The sequence below is a fragment of the Wasmannia auropunctata genome, unplaced genomic scaffold, assembly GCF_000956235.1.
Source record: "Wasmannia auropunctata unplaced genomic scaffold, wasmannia.A_1.0 LD336085.1, whole genome shotgun sequence".
Lineage (NCBI taxonomy): Eukaryota > Metazoa > Arthropoda > Insecta > Hymenoptera > Formicidae > Wasmannia > Wasmannia auropunctata.
This window is the reverse complement of record NW_012026805.1, coordinates 1,241,668-1,265,997: the sequence shown is the minus strand read 5'-3', so window position 1 is coordinate 1,265,997 and position 24,330 is coordinate 1,241,668. Positions and strand designations below refer to the sequence as shown.

Below are 24,330 nucleotides of genomic sequence, written 5' to 3'. Positions count from 1 at the left end.
AACACCGCACAGCAAGCAGGCACCGTTATAGTTAGTTACGGAACTCCTTACGAAATTGTTAGGGAATTATTGATTAGGGATTGCAGAATAAAGTGAATGTTGTATTTCTTATAAAAAAAAAAAAAAAAAAACAAAGCAATTGCATTCTTTTGTTATTGCACAGATTATTCCTTAATTGCTAACTTCCGAGTTTCCTGAGTAGACGAATATCGAATAAAGCTGCGTAATATTACACATTTTTAGTCTCCCTTTAAAATTAGCTTAATTTTATGTATTACCGAATAAATTATTGTTCGATTAATTACATGAGAATTAATGTATGTAACGTGAAAATATATATTTCATATTTACAAAGTCGTATAAGTGTAATAATCCATATATATTAGCAATTAGAACATTGATTCGCGCGTTCAGAATGATATAAAGGTCATCTACATCTATCGTAATGTTCTATCGTAAGCTCGTTACGACAATCGCAACGTTAACCTGTCAGTCTTATCGTACGAGTTGACTCAAATTCAACTATTACGATACATTTCGACGCGACAGATTCCCTACTTCACTATTGCCTATTAGCATTACGATTTATGTAGAAAGACATTGTTTACGATAGCTTTTCCCTTACGACCACGATCACTTAAGATCGCAGCGTTACGATAGATGTAGATAGACCTTAAAGCTGCGTTCCGCTTTAACGTTCACGCGCTATGAGCATGACTTGTTTAACATTTGATAAACAATAAGAATGAAACAATTTCGTGCGCGCTGTAAGCGCCAAAAGCGTGAATACGGAACGCAGCCATAATTCGCTATGCAACACACTGTACATAACAAATTTTGTAAGTACGCTATTTTCACAAGCAATGTGCCATTGCGTTGTATGTACATACATACACACGGCGTCACAAATGCCTACCCATCTGAACTAGCAGGTGTACCGATCCATACATATGTATTATGTATATATATATATATATATATATATGTGTATATATATATATGTATATATAAGTATGTGCCCCTACAATTTCAGATGGGTAGGCATTTGTGACGCTCTGTATACGTCCGGAATGTTATCACTGGCTGCAAAGGCCCATCCATAAATGGAAGCAACAGGCGTTAACGAAGCCCTCGACCAAGGCGTACACGTCTTCCATATTCATCGGCATGTTAATCTCCGTGGATTTCCGATAAACGGCGCATAAATCCTGAAACGAATAATTAACGTTTAATTTTTCGCGTGTGACGAAACTTTTCGACTTAGATTAAAAAAAAAAATCTCGCGTATGTGTTCTACTCACTCCTCTCGATGTGTGCATGTCAATGGTCAGCATCATGAACGCTTGAAGGAGAGTCGGATGCAGTATGAGATGATGAGTGACATTCCCGTCGGAGGTAATAAATTGCTTGTGATGCTCCTGATATTTGTTCTGCAACACCTTGGACAACGCCTGATACCACGAGACCGGCTGATTAACAAGCGGACCTAGCCTAGCGTCCAGATTCGAGAGCGGCTCGATGTGGGCCAACGAGCAGAGCTCGCTGAATTCGGTATACGTCATCGAGGTCTTGCTCTCCAGTAGTTTGTCCCAGAGTAAATGCGTGCGGCACTGCAGCGCGCCGCGCTCGACCATATTCGTTATGTGCTGACGGGCAGCCTTCGCCTGGGCCATGATCATCTGTTGCATGAGCTGCTCGTGCGACGAGTAATAGCCCAGGTAGTTCACCGATTCCTGGCGAATCTGCACCAAGTGCGGCGGCGACGACGACGACGACGCGTCCGAGGCTGTGCTCGAGATGTTGGAGTTTTGCGCCAGTGGAGAATTTGGGACCGGTGGAGGCGTCGGGGCCGAATTGTTGTAAACGTTATAGCTCGCCGTATTGACGTCAGTATCTTTAACGATCCCGTCGTTCGTGGAGTCGAGATTCCTCTCCTGCTGATCGACGCTCAACAATTCCGTCCTGGAATTGCCCCTCGCGAACAACGGTGTTGGCGAAACGGAACTGGATTCCACAGGGCTCTCGGTATACGAGGTGGAGGGTTTCCCAACGCTGTACACGGTCCTAAACTTGCCCAACTTGTTGTTCTCCACTTCCCTCTTTGGATACAATTCCCTCTTGCTCGTCAACATCAGATAATATTTCAAAGTGATCTCGGTCCTCTCGATTTGCGGCGACTGCTCCATGCGCGACACGATCAACGCCACGTCGAAGTCATCTGTGCACTTCGTATCGTGGGCGTCGCAATAGCTAACCAAGGGAGTACTTTGCAGTTTAATCAGGACATATTCGTTGTCGTGAGACTCCTGGAGCTCGCCCGACATCACGAACACGCGCATGCCGTATACTTTCTCGTGTGAAAGCAAATAGGAGTATAACGTACGTGCGGGTATCGCTATATCGTGTATTGTTATCACATCTGAAACAACAATGTTAAATGTATATACTGTATTAGATTTAAAAGGAACGCGATCCGAACCAGCGAGGTGCGTTTTCAAAGCTTACCGCTGTAGATCAGATTCCTGGCGTAATTCGGTGCCTTGCTGTAATATTTGATGAAGTCATCCATAAAGTGAGTGAGATGATAACCCTGCTGCAAGGACCACAATCCAGTTCCAGCTATGTAGGAGTGAATGCAACGCAAGTGAAAATCGTAGGTGAACGAATGCAGATGCATGTTGATTTGAATCTTGTCGCAAATGTCCACGAAGCTCAATACAAACTGTAACAAGGTAATCCATTCGTAAACTATAACTGCCCTATGTGCATTGCAAGTACAATTCAAAATTTGATCTTACTTGGTTCACCATACCGCTACTCGTCTTCGTTTGCAAGCGATTGCACTCAATGATATGCAACTTTACGATGAAAAACGGCTGCGACAGGTGTACTTCGAACAGTAAAATACCGCCCAGCATCGACTTCTTGAGATAATAAGACTGCTGCTGCACGTGCTCCTCGTCCCTGCAAGATAAATGCGATTGTTCGTGCTGTAGAAATACGCGTGTGTTCATTAAATCAGGATTCAATAATTGAATTCGAACAAACGTTTTATGCGGCGACTCCACTTGGATCGGATTGAAGCCTAGAATCTGCAGATACTGCTTATATTCGGACAGCATGGACTTGCAGAGCTCTTGATGCCATTTTATCATAATCGCGTTCATCACCTCCTGTTTCGACTGCGCCGCTTGCGATGACTGTTCGTGCGCGCTGCCGTTCAAGGCAAAGTGCGACGACTGCGGCGGCGTCAACGAGTGATCCCTCGTGGCGGCGGACTGCAAACGCCAGGCCGGCAAAAAGAGGAGCGGCGTGTGGCAGAAGTGTATTAAACGAGAGTGTTGCTTGAACGTGTTTAAAGCGGTCAGCGATATCGGTATGTTAGACGTGCGGCTCTGCCACATCGCGTACAGCTTGTCCAGATCCTCTGCAAAGGACACATCCCAAATAATGTTACCGTAATCATTTTAATAGATTACTACACACACAGATTTTTTTTTTTTTTTCGATCAACGCTACCTTTGATCTTCTTTTCTCGATGCCGTAGATCCTGCAAGTCGTAGGCAGCTTTCACGATCGTGTCCGTCGTGTTGTGAGAATGCGAGGCGCTCGGTTTCGCGTCGCGCATCGCTTGCCCGACCACCTGTACCCACGAAAACGCGTTGTTCTTCGATTGCGCTCGATTGCTCGATCGCGTCCAGTCTTTGCTATCGGCGTTCGACTGACTTGGAAATTTTGCTAGACTTTCCATATCGTTGATCTGGTAATATTGAGACCCGTGTTCAGTTCTCTGTTGAGGTTCTCGGGTGAGCTTGTGATGAAATATACCCAACTTCTGCATGATTATGTTGGTAAATAGACTCGATCTAGAAGAGAGCCATGTGCCTAAATTTGTCGTTTGTTTTATCAACTTTTCCGACTTTTCCTTGGACCAGTTGTACATATAAATGATTATCTGAAAATATAATATAAGGTTTGAATATTCAATCTTTATCTCACTCGCAAATATTTTTTATAGTTGTGCGTTATAAAATAAACACTAACATTGTCACTTAGTATTTCAGCTAACAATATTCTCTGCCTAGGCACAAAATTCGATTCCGATATCAGGGGATTAAATTTTTGCAATTGTTTTTGATCTGTAACATAAAATGCGAAAGAGATATGTGTAATGAGATATGTGAGATTTAAGAATTTATTAAACTTCACTGACCTTTAGGAGCAAGCAGTTCCGGGTCTATTTCTTTACCCAGAGATGCCTTCCATTGATGAAAATTCCTTGCGATCAAAATGCATTTGATGTAGGCAGTTTGTTCGTCTTTGTTAAACTCGTGTGGCACGTACACGGGTGAATTTACGTCCTCTTGATCCGTATTTTCTGCTAACGACTGATCGGAACTGTTTCGAACATTGTCGGACCACTTGGGCGCGGAGCCAGTTTTATGCGAGACAACAAATTGATTTAAGAATGGTTGTCGATCTTGTAAAACGAAAACTTTGCTAGACGTGTCTGGATCCTGACTGCGTATGAGATTCTGCAGTTCCCTCACAATCACGGGAATCGCGTGCCTATGGTGAATGACCACCTCGTGCCTCTTAACGGCGGGAACCCCCATTTCCAGCGCAAACTGAAACCAGCGTGCCAGCGTAGTGTGATAAGTTTCATCCAATTTTCCTTTCTCGCCGAGCTCGTACGGATTAATCGTTAAATTCTCGGAAACTTTTTGTGACTGTGACGCCTTTACGGGCGTCGGAACTTCTTTGTTTTCCGTAATTTCTCCGACCGCTGTCGAAGGATTAATTATCGGTTCCGTCAGGGGAGTCGCTAGAAGATTGTACTCCGTGACCAAGTCCCATGTACCATGTTTCACCGCGGATGACAATTTCAGAATTAAGGACTCCAGGTTGACTCTGCCTTGCTTCCAGATTCGAAATTCGATCAATGTTTGCGCGCTCGGTTTAGAATCGCTTTTATGATTGTAAACGTTGGTCGATACGATGCTCTCAAAATTCTCGACTCTCAACAACTTAGGAAAGTCGAATTTCGATTCGTCACTCGAGTCATTCGGGTACGCTGCTGATTCTCCCTTGCCGTCGGTGATGGCTAACGCGATGCAAGCTATACCTTTGCTACCACTCGAGTGGCTTTGATTATACAAAAAGATATCGGATTCGGATACTCTCTTCCTGGTGCCGTCTAACGGGGTGTAATCCTGGAAATGATAGTGCGCGCCGAGATCCGTATATTTCGGCGTATACAAAAATTGCAGTATATTTTGCCTCAAATAATATCCTAGAGCATCCATATGTCGTAAGCAGTGCGGCTGCACTGATAATTGCACTATACACTCGGGAGACTTGTACGGTTTTTGTATGAAGTGCACGTCCGCCGGTGTCAGCTTGCACATCGGATTACGTGCCAGCATCTCAGACAGCACTTTCAGCACCGCGTCATCGAGACGATTTTGCAATACTTGAACTAAATCCCGTTTGACTTCCGGACCAGCTTCCGATATCCCGTGTACCATCAGGATAATCGAATCGCCAGTTCTGTTCAAGATATCGGACTCTTTTTCACCGAACGAGCGAACTCTAGGCCTGGTGTCGTTCGCTATTACATGATCGTTCACCAGGCCGATGCCTTTAGCCTGCGACAAGGACGCGATGCTATTACTGCGCGAGACAACTAACTTTTCGTCGCTCTCGGATAATTTGTTCTGCAAAGGTTTAACGTCGTTCATCTGCTCGTGAAGTCGCAGATAAAATACATTCTCGTTGTTCTCCTGGTATACGAACATATTATTTCGATTATTAACGGAGAGTCTGTTAAGCACGCCGTGCAACGCTTTGATCCCTCTCGATAATCCGGATCTTCCAGGTCCGGTTTTTAAGCGAGGATGCAGATTGAAGGGTTCCTCCCAAATGACGGGGCATCTGAACATGCCTGGTGTAACATTCGATGTTGAAGAACTGTGATTCTGGAAAAGATTTCCAGACTCACCGCCGGTTTCTCGCCAGGCATTATAATCCTCGGTGGATTCGGGTTCCAACAGTAGATCACATATGCGAGTGTCGTGAAGATTTTGTAAAAGTAAATATTGATTTACACGCCGGCATATGGCTTTGATTTGAGCGAGCAGCATTTTCTGTATTTGCGAATAACTGTCCACTTCTGGCGAAGAGAGTTCCAAAAATCTGCATAATAAACAATTATAACGTTATAAATCTTTTTTTATTATATTATATTGCCCATTTACTGTAACAACGATATAACTTAAAAATTGTCATTTTTTTAGTTGCTTATAAAAAAAGAATGGGAACAGAGAAAAAAAAGGGAAAAACATAAAAGTATATATTCTCTTTTCTACAATCAGGAATGAAAACTTCCTAATGGAGGATATAAAGTTTTCCACACTTAGAGCTCCCGTGAGTGTAAAATTCCATCCCCAGAATTCGGAGTGTGGAATTAAAAAAAGGATATTTTAATTCTTGACAAATTTTAAGAAATTTTGAGTGATTGATAAAAAAAAATTAAATATAGAATATATGTAGAAATTATATTTCGCACATATAACAAAAGACATAAAATATTTGTGTTACCGAAACCACCCCCCTCCCCTCCCCGCTTGGATAAGGTATTCCACACCCAGAAAAGTCAAGTTTCCGTATCTATCTACAATCAGTTTGTTACATCAAAATTGCATTTTACAACTTATATAACAAAATTTTAATGATTTAAGACATTCAAACTTGTTTTTTATGAAAAACTTTGTTTCTGAGTTGTGCCTTTGTTATAGCAAATGAGCAATATGTAACTGTTGCTGTATGAATAGAGCAACACAAACTTTTTACTTTGATTTACCAACCTGCAGTGAAAATAGACATTAACATGATTATTTTCAACATTCATAATTAGCCAGAAATTGGGTAAACAATCTCTACGTTTGTCAAGTTGTATCAACCACTGATAATCATCCTCAGAATTACTGCTGTCGCCTTCATATCCATCATCAGTCCCGTGTTTTCCTTCGGCTATACTTGATATTTCAGAGTAATAACCCGGCGCATCTCCAGAATCTTGTCCGTTTATTTGTATTGTAGTAGGTATTTCTTCTTGCTCCATATTTTCAACGCTTTCATCTGCAAATAATTACATTTTAATTAAATAATAATTTAAAGATATGAAAAAAATTTTAATATTTCAAAATTTTCAATATAATTTTGTTAAAATATTATTAATAATCTTCTTAAAAAAGATGTGTGTGTGTAAATATATATATATACCTATATACATATTTTTTTTTTATTACACTTTGTGACAATCGTGCGAGAAGCTGTATGGCTTTCTGTGCCAAAGACCCAGGTTCAAATCCACCCAGAACAATATAATTCTAAATCAGTTTTAATCGATTATGGAAGCGATTGCCACTTCTCGAAAAGCAAAGCCAAACCACCGAGAGCAACACTCAGGAAAGTCTCTTTTAAAGCAGCGTCTACAATGAGACTTAAGAGTTAAGATTTAAGATTTAAGAAAATTGACCAAATCACAATTGATTAGTCTTTTTCGCATGAGATGAATAATCGACTATGATGGGTCAATTTTCTTAAATCTTAAAGTCTCATTGTAGACGCCGCATAATAGGTCGTTCGGAACCGGCGTTAAAAACTATAGGTCTTATATCTGCGGATATATGTAGAAAAGATCGTTTACATGCCGACAAGCGTATGGCACGCGAAGAAGTGTATTGTAAAAGCATGTTAATAAATCTGATAATACAAAAATTTATTATCAGACTTATTAACACATGCTTTTAAAATAATCTAGCATATATTTGCGGATATATGCAGAAGAGATTACCTACGCGCTAACAAGCGTGCGACGTGCGAAGAAAATACACTTTGTATTATAATTATTCAATAAATTATCTAATTATAAAAAATAAATTATTTACCATCTTTTAATAGCTGTTCCTCTACATCTACATGTAATATATCCGCTTCTGTATCAGGTACTATTATTTCCGGTTTCTTAACGAAGTAAAATAAATCGGCCTCTTGGCAAATGCAGTACTTGTCAATCTCGAGATTTTTCAACTCCTTCAAAAATTTCGGTGCGCTGCTCTCTGATGGGAAAACAAAATGCAAAGGTACTTTATCCATCGAGCAACTGGATCTTCCGGTAGATTCCGACACGTGCTGTGCTATAAACTTCAACGTGTTTGCATTCGGTGAAGGGTGATCCAGAAGTGCCGTCGCAGTCTCGTCTCGCAACAGCCACTCGATCTCATCCCTCAAGCTGATTACCGCATGATGCTGCGGCAGCTGCGGCATTCTTTCCTGCATCGAGTCGGTCTTCGCATTTGTACTCGGGCTGCTACCGCTCGGCACGCTACCGAACGTCGAAGCGCTGCAGTAAGACGTCGTTCTCAATGCAGGATAACGTTCCAACGACACCTCTAACACTTCTCTTGGGAGGCTCAAACAAATGATATCCAAAGTAACCTTCAGATCGTCCAGGCTTAATTCAGCAAGATTCCTTTCCTTGCCGTCATTAATCCTTTGGACGATCTCAGTGAAGCAAGTGGGCATCACTTTGACGGGTATACTGGAGAGCTCGGAGCGGAAACGAATCGAACAGCTCAAGTGTAAGAAGAGCGGCTGATCTTTCATGTGCCACGTGTTTTCCTCGTCAAAATCGCTGATAAGCGAGTCCTTGGAGTTGGAATGGGACAGCTTCTCGTTGTTATGAAGATTTGTAACCGGCCATGTAATATTGACAGCTTGACTTACTGGCAAGTAATAATATGTACACATATATTTAATACATGTTCTATAATATAAAAAAGTAATACAATAAAATATAACAAAAATTGTCATGCCTTTATAATAAGAATATATTTTAATAATTTTACCTTGATTAGAAGAATTATCTGTTTTTGGAGCTGGCATTTCAGAGTGACATGTAAAGTCATCTAGATCGTCATCGCTATCTGTTCTCTGTGACACCACTTCCTGAAAATAACACTTTTGTAAAAACAAAGTCTGCATAGTCTCATCATTAAAATAATACAAAAATATCAAGAGAAACGAACCATTTTTTCTGACATCCACGACGGTAAACAGTAGTAAAATTCTGGATGCGCAGGTACAGGCCTGAATGCGACTGCCATGATCTTTTTAAATTTATTTTTTATCAAACTGTGTAATGGTTTAACATCGTTGCACGCGGAGATTTTCAACTGATTCAGCAGATCGCCTTCCGGCAACATGCTCAAATGCCTGCATACCGATCGTAAATAATTTGTAATATTAATCTCGATCAGATTTTCCTCGCATTGTGCCACGGCAGCCTCCATGTCCTCGTAGCTTAATGATTGTTGCAGTGCAAGTGATTTATAAACCGCGACCACGTAGCAATGACAATGTGCTAAGCTCAACAATTTGCAATGCTCCATCAAACTTCGTTGATCTACGATAAAAAAATCGATCCTGTTAGAAACATTTAGTTGCTAACATCAACGCTTTTAATAACGCATTAATTAAGAAAGTAAGATATTGACAATAAATATTCTTTAAAAGATTGCATCTTTCTTTTACGTTATTAATGTCGTATGTCAAAAACTGTTTGCCTACCACTAGAAATATTGTCAGAGTCTTCACTCTTTGGCTCCGGAGACGAAGGTTTTGTATTGTTTTCTGATTTGAGACTAACGAAATCTTCGGAAATTTGCTCTCCGATCTTAAAAGTGTGATCCTGATAGATGTCCTTATTCTGAGGTGTTTGCAATTGGCCGACCAGTGCATCAATTAATAATGCTAGCGAACAATCATACACGTATACAGGTATAACGAGGTTTCCCTCGGTGTCGACATTATCAAAATTATGATGGTCTACATTAGCTTTCGACGTGCTATTTGCGGTGGTGGATTGACTAGAAATTTTTGACTCCCTGCGTTCCAGTGAGAGAAAGTCAGGTAAATTCTCCGGGCACAATGTTGGAGACGATACCTTTTCGTTCATATCGAGGTCGAAAATGTCGGAATCGCAATTCTTCTCGGAATTGTTACTTGTGCAATTATCGCCCGTGTACATTATCAAGCGGACATCTTTTTCAGTTGCCGGTAATATTGTGATAATGACGTGCGTCGTGCTAATTCCTTTAACGAAACACTTCCACCTCGGATAAATATCTGATACGTCATCTCTACAATTCTTCTCTAAAAAAAAGACGTCACACAACACAAAATAATTTAAAAAAGCTGTGGAATATTATACTTTTGTAAAAAAAAATACAAAGAAATGTAATAATGTAAAATATTTATTAACTTCGTAAAACGAAAATTGAAGAGTCTAAGTATTGTACCTCTTTGCATAAAGAAAGGTAACGGTGGAACATTCTCGCGTGGCCTGTTAAGAAGCATTTTAGTGAACCTCTGCGATTCCGCCGACGTAAGCAACAGCTCTTTATTGTGCAATTGTTTCATATGTTCCAGAAAGTTTCCCATAAGAATTCTATTCGCGCTATCTCTATCCTCATCGATATGTACGGAATCTAATAAAATAAGATCAATTACTTTTCGATTTCCATTTCTACTCATTGTTTTTTAAATCGGAAAACAAGTTCCCTAACCATCGGCGAACATCGAGAACAAGAGTTCCGCCTGCTGACACTTTGACAAAATGCTCAGCGTGTCGAAGGAGAAGTACATGGGATGTATCCTCTCATCGATGATCGGCGTCGCTTCGAAGGGCTCGGTCGGATTTGGACATTCCGAGATACGATCCGTGGACGCGCCCACGACACCGTGATACTTGACTCCTTGGTGCGCTTGCCCGAACACAATCTCGGTATCTTTTTCCACCGGTGTTACTTGGCACAAGAGGCTCAAGTATTCTAGGGTCAATAGAGCGTTAATACATTCCTCGTCTATTCGGGCAATCTAATAGGACAAAAGTGATAATACCATAGGATTTACAAAAATAATTTTAATATTACATGCGATATAAATACAAATAAACTTATGTGTACAAGTAAACATCCTGAAAAAACTTTGTGTCGGATATATAATAGCTTACACATTCGATATTATAAGTTCTCTCTCTCTCACTCACTCAGTCATTCTCTCTTTCTCTCTCTCTCTCTCTTTCTCTCTTCTTCCTTCCTCCATAAAAAAATATATTATAAAGGAATATAGTAAATATGAATATAGGAATCAGTGAAGGTAACATCATGCGTGATAGTTTTACACGCGATTTAAAACGTAGCGCAAATTAGAGATGTAGACATCGTCATTGTGTTTTAATCTTAAAAAAAGTATATCTTATATTTACACATACATAAGTATTAACGTTTATTACAATTACAAGAAACAAAAAGTTCTCGAATTAATTATAGTCTATCTGTCAAGCATTCGGTCAGCGATTAACAGATTAATCACATTCAAGTTCGTGCAGATAAGTATATCCTTCGAGCAGGTGATCAAGTCGCACAAAATGAAATGTCGATTCCGACGATCACGGGGGATCAGGAATAAGTTGGAGGAGTTGAATCTCACTTTCAATACAAAGCGCAGAGACCACTTCTCCACTTGAACCGTGACACCCACCAATGCAAGGGGGAACAATCTCGATTTCGGCGTGAAAGATTCACCTGGGGAGAGGAGCAACACTATGGCCTACGACGGCCTGCAAGACGACGTGAAGCCGCCCAACCCTGAGCTGGAAGAGTTAGATCTGACAAGTTATCAAGACCCCAGTGGTCGCTTACTGCCTAGATCTTCACTTCCAACTGAGAGTCACGCGGGTACGAAGACCTCCAAAGAGAACACGGAGAGCGGATGAGCGGGTAGAAGATGCGATTCACATGCCTGTCCCAGAGGCGATTGACTATGTTCTCTGTGTTTGTACTTAATCTCGTGCGAAGTCACCTGATGATAACGAGACGAAGACCTTATCCCGCCGAGGGCTCTTCGCGGGAGGCGGACGGAAATCCAGTCGGATTATCTTCTCGGAAGAGGATCGCGAATAAGATTCATCACCGAAACCGGATGACCGAGGCCTCAAGGACGATGTCGTGCGAAGGCCACGCCACGACTTGGCCCATGCGACGGAAACCGTGATCACTTTCAATCTGCGTGCGAAACGTGATAAAAGAGTCGTCACCAGGGATTCGATGATAAGAGACTTGGGAGCACGTAGAGCCCCGTGGCAGAGGTAACCCGGACGGACGGTGCGGTGTGCGTTGTAAAATTAACGCGAAAAAGATAATCCGATCACTAGTGAGCGCAGGGCGCGTATTGGGCCCTATATATATACCTGAGGCGACTGATAGGAAAACCTCGTTCCGAGGACCCTCATCGATATCGAAGCCACACCCCGATAACGATAACGACATGTAGCGATAGACACTTTTACGTTCCCGGTTCTCCATTTCACGGGCCGTCCTTCGTCTCCGAGCCGGAAACGCGAGCCGAAAATGAGAAACTCTGCGTCTTTCGAGACGAGCAATAAGCACTCCTTCTCGTCAGTAAACCTTTCCGAGAGACGCAAGTAAAGAGTCAAGTGTAATAAGTCAGGATCATCGTACTCGAATTTTATTCTCCTTTCAGCAGGCGGGATATAAAAATTGGAGATAAAAAAAAAATTACGTGGAGAAATAAATACACTTGCCCAAGCGGATGTGTCCTTGCGCGGGACGCGCGTAGACAAATGTTTGCGTTATTCGTGATGTGACGATAACGACTTTCTGATGACTTGACATTACTTGACTCCACCGTTAGTACTTCCGACCTGTACTTCCGATGGGAAAATGATAATCGAAGAAAAAATATACGTTCCACGTGTGAAATCTATTCCCGTTCGATTATCGGGCATGACCCTTATAGATCCATCGCAAAGACCCGCGAGAACTTCGAAATTCAGAGACGATATGCGCAATGTCATCAACGTAAATTCAATTCCTAAAATGAGTGTTTGTGCATTTTTACTTCAATTTAATTCGATTTAATTATAATATAAACATTAATTATAATATAAACGTTAGAGTGCACATAATTTACAAAGTAAATGAATGTGCTGAGAACACGTTACATTATTTACGCATTATCGAGACGGTTGAGAAGTAAAAATTATGTTTAAAAAAAAAAGATTTTTCTTGGAAGAATAAAATCATTAATCAAGTAGATTATTTCACTGATGTGATGAACAAAATATAATCTATAGAGCGTATCAATGTCGGCGTATCTTGAAGTTTGGTCTTCTGATTAGTAACGTTCTCCAGGTTACGAGTAAATCAGATAACAGTTATCTAGTTATCGTGTGAACTTATACTAGAATTATATTCGTATTACGAAAAATATGATACAGATTTCAATTTTATCGAGCACATCTACAGAAAACAGTAATTTCTCATTTCTCTATTGAGATTTATAAAAATTAAAATAGCTATATAATCTATGATAATTTTCAAAATTAAAAAAAAATTCAAATAATATATTATAAATTAACAAATCGAATTTTAAATAGCTAATAATTTCGTTATTTGTCTGTAATATTATTTTTATGAAATACACCAAACGCATCATTTAGTCAATAAACTTCAGTGCAAAAAGTAGATGAAAGTCAGTTACTAAAAAAAAAATTACGAAAATTAATGTATTACATAAAATGTTAAATCTTCCTTTTCTCTCTAATTAAAGCGTGGAAGAAAGTTAAAACAAAAGTCATATTGCGATGATAGAAAGTATCCGTATCGTCCTTCATCGTAAAATGACAGTGCATACACGGATTTCATAAGCATCTCTATCAGAAATGGAAGAAAGATAAGATTGAAGATAAAGCTATATTACATGCTATGCCATGAAGTTAAGATATTTACGCGATTCACGATTTATTGCTGCATCGCTTTCGGTAAATTATTAATTTAATCTCCTTTTACTTTTATCAGAGCCATTTGTTCAATGTTCATATGTACACGAGATACTTTATCTTTTAATATTAGATCTAAAAATTACACAATGTTGCCTACCAAGCACTGTGAATTATATAAACTATTTGTATAGACGCGCATTACGAAGTAAAACCAATGGAAACCGAAACAAATAGAGCAATTGTTAAGTAAATAAAATTTTCTTCAGTCTAATCTAATGTATCAATGTAATGTTCTAGATTATTCTAGAAGGTAGGAATGAAGCAAGGACACCAAACTTTCGCCGAAACTTCGAGAATGCGGATGGGCGTACACACAATGGCGGTACACACATCAAGTACATGCTATGAAGCCTGGTAATTCAAACTAGAAACGGAGTAAATTAAATAATTTGCTATCGCTGAGCGATATTAGATAGATCCAGTACCTAGCAAAACACTTTAGAGGACTGTACGTCAGAATAATTTTTGTGTTACCACACGCATTATCAAGTTAGCTCAAGATAAGGAGGAGCTAATGCCGGAAAGTGAACGTCCGTTTTAGAAACTTGTGAAGATAGAGTTACTATGGGATTATTACGAAGGTAATCAGTCTTATACACGCGATATTTGACATTAATTTGAATAAGTGACCTTGAAAATTGCTAAATAGCTGTTTATACGTTGCAACAATCTAGTAAAACAAATATGCGAGATAACATGGAATTTTCTTGGAATATTATTTACGATTGCGGATATCGGAGATTACGTGACACATAAATATCAATGATTAGTATTGCAATTTTTAATATATCCACCGCTTTATAAATTACGTATATATATTGCAAGTATATCGCAGAAGTATCAAATGAAGATATCTTATCATTCTCAAGACGTTCAAGGAATTAAACCCGTCTTATCAATTTAAGCGAGCTCATAAATGTGTATTGCAGTAGACTAAACTTTATTAAAATGAATAAACTATATAAATATATTTGTTTTATATACACTACATAAAAAAATTAAAGGACCAACTATTTAGTCCTCCAAAAATAGGAAAATTTCAAGAGAATGTATCTTCGTAAAAATGATCCGAGATGTTTAAAAAAGCAACTTCTAGAAGTTTCTACTTTTCAGATTGATACTTTAGAACATCTTATTGATTTTTCACGAGGTTACACGAATACAAATAAAGATGCGACAAATCTCAAAATGTTTTATTAATCTTACAAGGTTTCATAGCATAAACTATAATCGCACACAAATGAAGTTTGCAACTTTCGCTGTTTAAATATTTACTTTTAATTAATTTTTTTTGTTAAGCGTTGCGCAATTTTTTTTCACTGAGTTATTTAACAATAAAGGAAAAATCCTATAAAGCAATGATCCTATTTGCTTCATTATTCAATGTCACTCGGTGAAAAAAGTTTTGAAATCTTGAAATTTGTCTATTTTTGGAAGGCAGAATAAATAATTCTTTAATTTTTTTACGTAGTGTGTATATGTATAAAAAAAATATATGTATATTTTTTTTATAGACTGATTAATCTGTATCCAAACGGATCATGAAAATTTCTAATATGTATATATAAAAAAAAGCTAATGAGTATATTAATTAAATTGTTATTTATTAATGAAGCGCGCGCGCACGCGCGCACGCACGCACGCACGCACGCACGCACGCACGCACGCACGCACGCACGCACACACACACACACACTCTCTCTCTCTCTCTCTCTCTCTCTCTCTCTCTCTCAAAATTTTACAATTTTTATAGTTAATATCATGACTGTACTTACTGCATCTGGTAATTGATGATACTGCAGAGGATGCATATACATAGCACTCGACTGTGTAGGCATTTGTACATAGCCACATTGTGGTTCGACCCAAACCTCTGTGACGATTTGAAAATCGCTGTACCCTTCGGAATCTTCGGTCCATACTTCCGCCTCAGCGATACCTAATATGTAAAAATCATTCGTTTGTTGTATAAACAATCCTTTTATTTATTCAGACTCAAACACTCCTACCTTCTTCCGTGTCATCTTCGGTACTGCTATCACGTTCTAATGCTGCATTGGGCACAACATGCGGCGGAAATAAAACGTACTGAATAATACACGGATAAGAATTCTCGTCGTTCCCGAAGCCCTGCATTTGCACTTCTAACACCATGTTTGTAATACCAGCTGCCGAATACGCGAAATTAAAGCCCTCTCCTAAACGTATTCTGCAAATAGAATAGATATCTCACTGTCGTTCTTGTAATTCCCGTAACATACCAATGAAAATACTATTTACTTCGTAATTGTAGAGAGTATTCTCGCGATCGCAGTGATATTTAGTCTGGACAAAGTAATTCCCGGGATGGTCTGAACGAACGGCCGTTTCACGTGCCACAACCAACGATTGTGGTATAAATATCTGGACAGGGTAGTTGTTAGACTACCTCCCAGTGCAGTTCTAGTGCTGGTCGGCTGAGTTCCGTCAGGAAACACCACCATACTCAAATTGCTCGGTATACGCTCGTATCGCACGAGAATTCGCTCGAGCGATTTATGTATTATCGTGCAACACGGAATCTCACGTTGCTCCGTCGGCCTATTTGGCAACGTGAGCTTGGACAGTCTGTCCACGAGGTCTACAACTACGTTGTGACGGACGACGCCCTCGGTGCCGCCGGCGAATGCTATATTGAGCACGACGCAGAGCGCTTTGCAATTAATGCGAATCAATGAGAATGACACCGGCGGCTTCTCCGCCTCTCTGTATATGAACTGGACGTACGTGTGATTCTCGACTAGTACAAAAGTCGCCCAGTTTTTCAACATAGCGTACAACACGGCCGCCGCTTGCCGGCTCTGAACGCATTGGAAACGGCCGCTCTGATTCGCTTGATGAAGATGTCTCGGCAACGGTCTGTCGTAAGCTAGAATCAACGTAATCCTCTGAGTGTGCATCCAACGCGCCCACTGAAGCGGGTCCAAAGAGACAACCGGTTGCCATATCTGTCCAAACTGCGGGCAGGCGGCGTCACTGTAAAAATGATAATACCTAGTTACGTCGAATAATTACAATTTTTTTCTTTATTTTGAACAACTACATCTGTCATAGTCATATTATATAATAATTGCTATCGGTTATGCAAGCAAATGAATATACCTAAGCTGTACTGTACTTGGCGATGGATAAGACGATAAGTAAAACACAGGCATTCCGCTTCTGATGGTGTCAGGTACACTGTACCAAGTCCATCCGGATCCCGGAAACCAACTGAAGTGTGCTAACGTATTGTCGCTTTCTGTTAACGATGTCAGCGCCGTCCAAAAACGAGAGATAACACCTTGGCGATAATGCGAGTTCAATGGTTTTTTTGACAGGCATGTAATGTCATGTAAAAATTCGTATGGCGCTGCAACAAGAGCTAATTTTAGTTCAGGCTACGGACAAGCGTGTAATTATGTTCAGCATCTTAAATCATTGATTAGCATCAATCTACCTTCTATGGTAATGGTATATTGTATCACGTTGGATAGAGATAATGATTTTGAGGACCATGGACACGTTACTGAATATTCCAAGGAAACGTTGGTTTTCCATAATAATACAAAATTTATTTCAAGAATGTCGTCTCGTACGCTAGCCCTTTTTATTAGATATCCTTCTCTCAGACGACAACACAGCAGACTGCTTAAAGTACAAGTAACTTTGTCGTCAATCTGTTTTTTCTTCAACAGTTGACCGCTTTTGTGTCCATGAAAGCAATTATTTTCAGTTCGCCAGCAGTGACGATCCGAGGTATCGTCGTCCGATACGTCGCGGTATAGTTGCCAACATAAAAAATGTTTATGATAAAGATTCATATCTGTCCCGTGTACAGGTATCTATAGATAAAACAGTTATATTGCAATTAATGTTACTGCTTACTCGGGTGCAGCAGTATAGATTAGAGTTCACACTTATATTTTGTTTTTATCGACATTTAAATGCATCTTTAAATACATTTAGCATATAATTTACATTATATATACTATAGAATCTCATGGTAAGTTTGACTCGCACTACACATTAGTGCACGTTAAATGCTGTTACATATAAAGTTACATCTAAATGCAGTGGCATAATATAATCAATTTTAACAATCAAATATTACATGTATATCTTATTGTTATATGTTAAATAATATAACAATGATTATTGAGTAATATAATATTTAATCGTTCAAAATATTTATCTGCTTTTACAATTAACTTTGCTAACTTGTGCATAGCAGTTTTTAATATGCACTAATCTAGGAATAAATAAACGTATTTATTGATAAAAGTGAGTATGAATACCAATCTCAGGCTACGTTCCATTTGGCGCTTGCAACGTTTTCGGAATCATTTCATCCCTGTTTTATCAAATGTTAAACAAGGACTAGATGATGCTCGCGAACGTTACAAGCGTTAAGTGAAACACACCCCCAGAAGTTTACGTACCACGTGTGAAGTGAAGGACATGTAACTACCGAGCGTAGCCGCGGCGATGAAATACAACAGATCTTGATTTGGCACCAAACCGTCCGCGCAATGTGGATCGTACGCGCTACCTACGCGCAAAAAGCTACACGCGACTGTCGTTGCGCGCAGCTGCTGTATAATGGAATCCAACGTGTGGGCATTCTTGATTCCGACGATACCGTCCGTGACGATTACCATATCTGAAAATGTTTCCTTCTCTGCACTCTTCGTTCGCCGTAACACCTTCGCTTCCATCGCCTCGCATAGCGATTGTGCATTATAGGTAACAATGTAATCCGCTAAATACGATCATAAATTGTCAACTTACGTGCACAGCTGTGCTCGGGTAAAAGTGTCAAAGCCAGCATCCCGTACCTCAGCATATTTACAAAACTGGCTTCCGGCGACACTATGGAGATATTACAGTTATTTTTGTTCAAGCAGTTGCTACTTTCCTCAAAAAGCCGCCCTACCAAACGCTCGCTCTCTGCCCTTAAATTTTCTAACTGCTGATTAGCTATGGCCGTGACGGCCGCCACTCTCTCCTCCAACAGGTACAACTGCTTTTCTACGTATTGCGTGAGGGAATTCACGTTGTCCGCAGTGATAAGCCATCCTTGTACTAGCACTTGCTGCGCCGGGCTCGTAAAGAATGGCGTATGAGCTATCACAGTCACATAAATTTCCGGCTGCATCACGCGTCTGCTGCCTGGTATCGTAAACTACAAAACATAATTAAAAATCTTCCTGTCTTTTACATGCAGTTGCGCAACGCCGCAAGAAAGGGCGGGTACTCACAGGTCTGGTTATACCTTCCAGACATCGTCTCGTCGCCAGACACACTTCATCAATGACAATCTCTCCGTTCTGCACGTCCTAAAAAAGAGACATTTTATTTTTTTCGCACGTCGTGCAACACAAAAGTTAATATCCCATGACAAAATTGTTAATTTTCGTAAACACTTACAACAGTGGCAAGCGACGGACTTAAATCTAAGCTAAAGACCATCCTGTACTTGTGCGCTAGGAATACAATTGATGTCGTTGAAACAACTTTATATAGGAATTGATGGCTGGTGTCTGTGGACCATGTGACAGGCTTATCCCTCGGCAGCACCGACACTACCTCCAGCTCTGGCTCCTCCTTATTTTTCACACTCGGACATTGTATACTTATCACAGAGTCCAAATGCTCCAGCAGCCATTGAGCTCTCACATTGCGAGAGATGGGAAAGCCCTTCTTCATTAACAGGAAGATAGTCTCCGCTTCTAACACGGTTCTATCCTGTGCAAACAAAGGAAAAAGCTACAGTTAACAAAAGCAGCATAATCACTACAATAATTCTTTCGAACATCGTTATTTTCGCTCAGATCACTCAGATTCATTATAGCGATACTTCAGATGGCACAACAAAAGGCACTTCGTTCCGTTAAAAACTTCGAGGTACATTTTATATAAATTTAACAGAAATCGTGAAGATTGTGAGAGACACTTCGTTAGCATATTCCACATTCTTCTGACAGATTCCGCATTGACAGGTATCAGTCGCGGGAAGAGGTTATGTCCGTCCGCGTCGTCGAGGAGCGGCGTCGAAGGAAGGCTGTTGCGACGCAATCAGCGGTCTTACCTCGTTCCTCACGCTCGCCATGACGAAGTTTGCCCGCGCACGTTCTATATCAGTCTATCATTGTTAACTAAAAAACTATATCGGCCAGCAGGTCGTCGTCAGCACGTTTGAAAATAAATCATCGCGACGCGCGTGCAGCGCAGGACATTGCACCGTTGCGATCGGAGAAGTAAACTGCGCGTCCGATCGGCCAAAGGTCACGTTGTCGCGTTTACCGCGATGTTTGCGTATATTCGCGGAGCGATAAACATACTTCAACATAACCTCAGGCGGGCTGTGTGCACGCGCCACGCGATGACGTTACGCCGCGTGCGCCTGGAATGCACGCCAGCTGGATCCGCGCGCGAGCGCGCGCGTGCGGGCACTAGGTAAGTATACATGTGCAAACACATAGAGTAACTGTCCCTATTAGTGTGCTTTTATATTTAAAGAAGTCATAAAAATAAACTGGTACAAATAAATAGACAAAGTGTTTTTTTTATTAAGTTAATACTTTAACTTAATAAAAAAAAAACACTGTCTATTTACTTGTCAGTTTATTTTTATGACTTATTTAAATATAAAACACATTTAATTATATATAGGGACGTACAGGCACACTAATAGGGACAGTTACCCTACATACGCGTTGCGCGTATGTCGAAACATTCGCCGAATTTCTAAATTTCTTGCGAGAAACTCTCCGCGCAGCGCATCGCTGAATTGGAAAAAAAATTAATCCTCTCGCGATCACAACGCTAACAAGAATCTTTGATTCTGAGAATGTTTGAAAAATATTGTCGGTATGTATTGCCATAAACCATGGTGTTGGTCCATGTGTATTGCTAATTTTTTAGCTGCTTTTCCATGTATATTATACATTGTCAGTAGTATATCTGTAGTTCACACTATGTCTCATCAAATAAAACAAGTCCAAAATCTTAAGACGAGAACGAAAGAGAACTTAAGACGTCTGAAAATATATGTCTAAAAGCATTAAAAAATACCTAAAAACATCTTTACAACTGATGTCTAAAATATATGCGATTTTTGTCTCGATTTTGAACTTAATTATATTGCCAGAGGGGTATAGTTTAATTTTATATTTTTCAAAAAAATATAAAATTTTTAAATTGCAATCAATTAGAAAAAGAATATTATATATACTTATATTATTTTGAAAAATAAAACTTAAGTGTGATAGTATCTTTTAATTAAAAAAAAAAAACTCAAGTGATACATGTATCCAGATAGCAGTGTTAAAAAAAAATTCATTCGTATGTTGTCGTATATCATCATTTCTAAATTCATTTTTGGTGCTATTTTTATATTCTTATTTAATAAAAGTTTTCCTCTTTCAAATGATAAGTAGCTTTAGTTCTCTTTAAAATATCACAGAATTGTGTTACCTAATTCAGTAATATATATTTTTTAAAATATGTATATACAATACATATTTAAGTAGAAAAACAATTTAATTAAAATAAAAAAATGTACAATGCAACCAATCCTACTCATTATCAGTCAAATGGACAAATTTATATATTATATCTAATTATATTTAATTGTAACAGAAAGTTACAAAAGTAATTTGTTTTCAATTAATTTAAACAACATAGAGTTTACATCGAAAACGTATATATAATTAAATCTTTATTAAGATAATTTCAGTTAGAATAATTAAATTAATAATATATAATAATTTATTTTCTGGATAATCTAGATCATTCATATCACATGGCAAAAATACAATTAATTGGTACACATTTAAAACAACAGATATCAGTAGAACATCTTAAGTTGAATTACAACTATTTCTACTAAATGTAGATTAATATTAATCTTTTCAATAATCAATCTCTATAAGAATTCGAATCTTGTGAGACAATATAACGATTGACTTTTTTATTGCCTAAAATAAGAAAATCTTATATACTTTTAATTACTTAGAAATTATTTATTAACATTTTTTTATTTTACAGAGACAAGTGACTGGCGATTCTTATTTTTACAAATGATAGCAAATATTCCAATTTGTATAATTTGATCGAAAAGCTTGTCAAGTTTTCAATGAGATTATTCAAATCGCTCTTGAAATCTTAAATTTTTTCCTTTCATGCTTAACGAATTTTTTTTACGTCAACGAACTTCTTTCAAGTCGCATAAGGATTGTTGAACATCCACCCCAGATAGCACAAAAAGTAATCATATGTCATCAATTCTGATTTCATTTTCAGATGCAAAATTCTAAAAATTCTGAAAAAAATTCTTTTTGCATCTGAAAATGAACTCAAAATTGATCGACATACGATTGAATAAATGAATGAATTCTTTTTGAACTTTGTGTGCTATCTGGGATCATTGCGAGCATTAATATCGTTATATTAACTTTACATTCCAAACGATAAAGATCATCGATTAAGATATGTGTAAACAAGTTTAACATTGAACTTAGGGTCTCTGATAGTTATCTATATATTGAATCGATGTATAGATCTATAGATTAATCATTCTCCCTACGACTGATATACTTAAATAATTGCTATAGCCTGAGAGAAACGTTCTCCAATCTCAACGACATTCATGATAACTCGCTCACATTCAGACCGCTCCTTGTGCATCTTATTCTGCATTTCCGATATAATATATTAAATGTCAAATTCATTCTGCAATTAAGTGTATCGTAATTAGCTGACAATGTGTCAAATGTATTTAGTATAGTTACAAAATAAGAATAATTATTCTCTTACTTGTAGACGACATAACTTTCACTCTCGTAAAAGTTTCCATTTTCGGTCACGGAGAGAAATGATTTCAATCATTCAGCAAATTCCAAAATCATTCTGCAACAAGTGCGTATGCTTTCACAAACTTTTGTATTTCTTGCAAGTTTGTAAATATTTATCCAACATAGATATATATATAGAAGCAGCTTAAGTTATCCAAGAAAATGTAAATAATTATGACATTGGTGCGTTATTAATTCATGTTGTTTCTGAGTTAGTTTCTGAGTTTCTTAGATGTATCAGCATTTCAAATGACGTATATAATTGAAAGGTGTACAAAGTTAGATTCTGAGATATAGAAAAACTTTATAAACATAGGCATCGAGTTAAGGGGCAGGTGGAGGGCAGAGTACTTTTCGCTCCCTCAATAAGTTTTACTTTTTCGTTTTCTGTTTTAACAAAAGATTTTTTAACTGCAAATAATTTCTGCGATCAAAACAACTGTAAAAAAAGTATCGGCCAGGCAATACATTAAGTAACGTTGACGCGGTGAACTAAAGCTGGCGCGTTGTCTACTGTCCGTATCTGTAACGGCGATATAAAGGTCGCCGTATAATAATTCAAATACCTAACATAAAATAGTAGTGTTAGTAAAATGTAAAATTGCATGATTCTTTGACTATTAAAAAAGGCCATCATTTGAAACATTTTTGTCTTGCCCTCCTCCCCCTTCTCTCCATCATTTTTTCCAAGTCGGCGCCTATGTTTGTAGAAAAACAGACACTTCTTCCAGTGTAGTTATTCTATAATGGATCAAAGTATCTTCAATATCGAATTATTTAGTCCTTTAAAAGTAGGGGAGGACGGGGCTATTCGGAACCGAATGTAAGCGTCATATAATAACCATACTTAAATGTCAAACTAAAAAGGCGTAACTATAAGATAAAATCCAGTTTTGACATTCGGTGATGCAGTATTCGAGATATAGCGAGAGTTCCGAGTTGCCCCGTCCTCCCCTACATTTATTAACGATTACGTTAAAAAAATTAATAATGTGCATTGCAAATTTAAGCTGAAAAGATGTATTCTAAAAAAAAAAAATTTTTAATTGCACACCGATAACAGCTAGTGCAGCTAGCTCATATTTTTCACTTTTTTATATTTCAACATATTTCATATTTATTTTGTTATTACCTTTATATTTAAGAGCCTTAATTTCATTTATATCCGTTATATCGCTGCATTCATTTCTCTAACGTAGTCGAAATTAATCCTGAATCTCGATAAAAATTCGAAATAAAAGTAGTGAAGGAAAAAATGCTTGTAGTTTGTTTCTGTTGCCAAAATAAATGCTTGTATGGTTTGTTTCTATGTTGTCAAAGTTGCATAAATTTGTCAAATATCTTGATAGCATAGCATTTGCCTATTTACATTCTTCCAATGACGGATTACTCGGACATGATGCTTTCCGCGTCGACATTGTAAATTATCCCCTCAACATTGTAGATTATCTCATGATGTCTTCTTACATCATGGATTATCTTATCTTGTAACATGATTTAATACATACACACACATATATATAT

The 24,330-nt window shown here is 38.5% G+C and overlaps 1 protein-coding gene and 1 long non-coding RNA gene across 4 annotated transcripts; both read right to left on the bottom strand.

Moving 5' to 3' along the window:
- Positions 1–135: 135 nt before the first annotated feature.
- LOC105448444 (protein SZT2-like) lies at positions 136–20,401 on the bottom strand. Of its 3 annotated transcripts, none has more exons than XM_011686979.1 (26): positions 20,040–20,401; positions 19,379–19,696; positions 19,210–19,287; positions 18,740–19,133; positions 18,391–18,611; positions 17,409–17,793; positions 17,072–17,321; positions 16,211–16,945; positions 15,940–16,139; positions 15,706–15,869; positions 10,632–10,941; positions 10,365–10,553; positions 9,634–10,218; positions 9,093–9,469; positions 8,913–9,012; positions 7,953–8,789; positions 6,867–7,140; positions 4,214–6,195; positions 4,045–4,139; positions 3,520–3,955; positions 3,049–3,427; positions 2,799–2,964; positions 2,506–2,722; positions 1,302–2,419; positions 1,074–1,208; positions 136–911 (listed from the first exon to the last, which is right to left on the bottom strand). In XM_011686979.1, the coding sequence occupies exons 1-25, from the start codon at positions 20,058–20,060 to the stop codon at positions 1,077–1,079; spliced, it is 9,963 nt and encodes a 3,320-aa protein (XP_011685281.1). In that variant the 5' UTR covers positions 20,061–20,401; the 3' UTR covers positions 136–911; positions 1,074–1,076. The 3 variants fall into 3 exon arrangements, with proteins under 3 accessions (XP_011685281.1, XP_011685282.1, XP_011685283.1); XM_011686980.1 differs by lacking the exon at positions 20,040–20,401 and adding an exon at positions 19,903–20,033; XM_011686981.1 differs by lacking the exons at positions 19,210–19,287; positions 19,379–19,696; positions 20,040–20,401 and having other exon boundaries at positions 18,740–18,820; positions 18,885–18,943.
- A 1,594-nt stretch (positions 20,402–21,995) lies between these two features.
- On the bottom strand, positions 21,996–24,322 carry LOC105448442. The gene is made up of 3 exons (XR_974244.1): positions 23,939–24,322; positions 22,769–22,861; positions 21,996–22,684 (listed from the first exon to the last, which is right to left on the bottom strand). It is a non-coding gene; the product is annotated as an uncharacterized LOC105448442 (long non-coding RNA).
- Between the last annotated feature and the right edge of the window lie 8 nt (positions 24,323–24,330).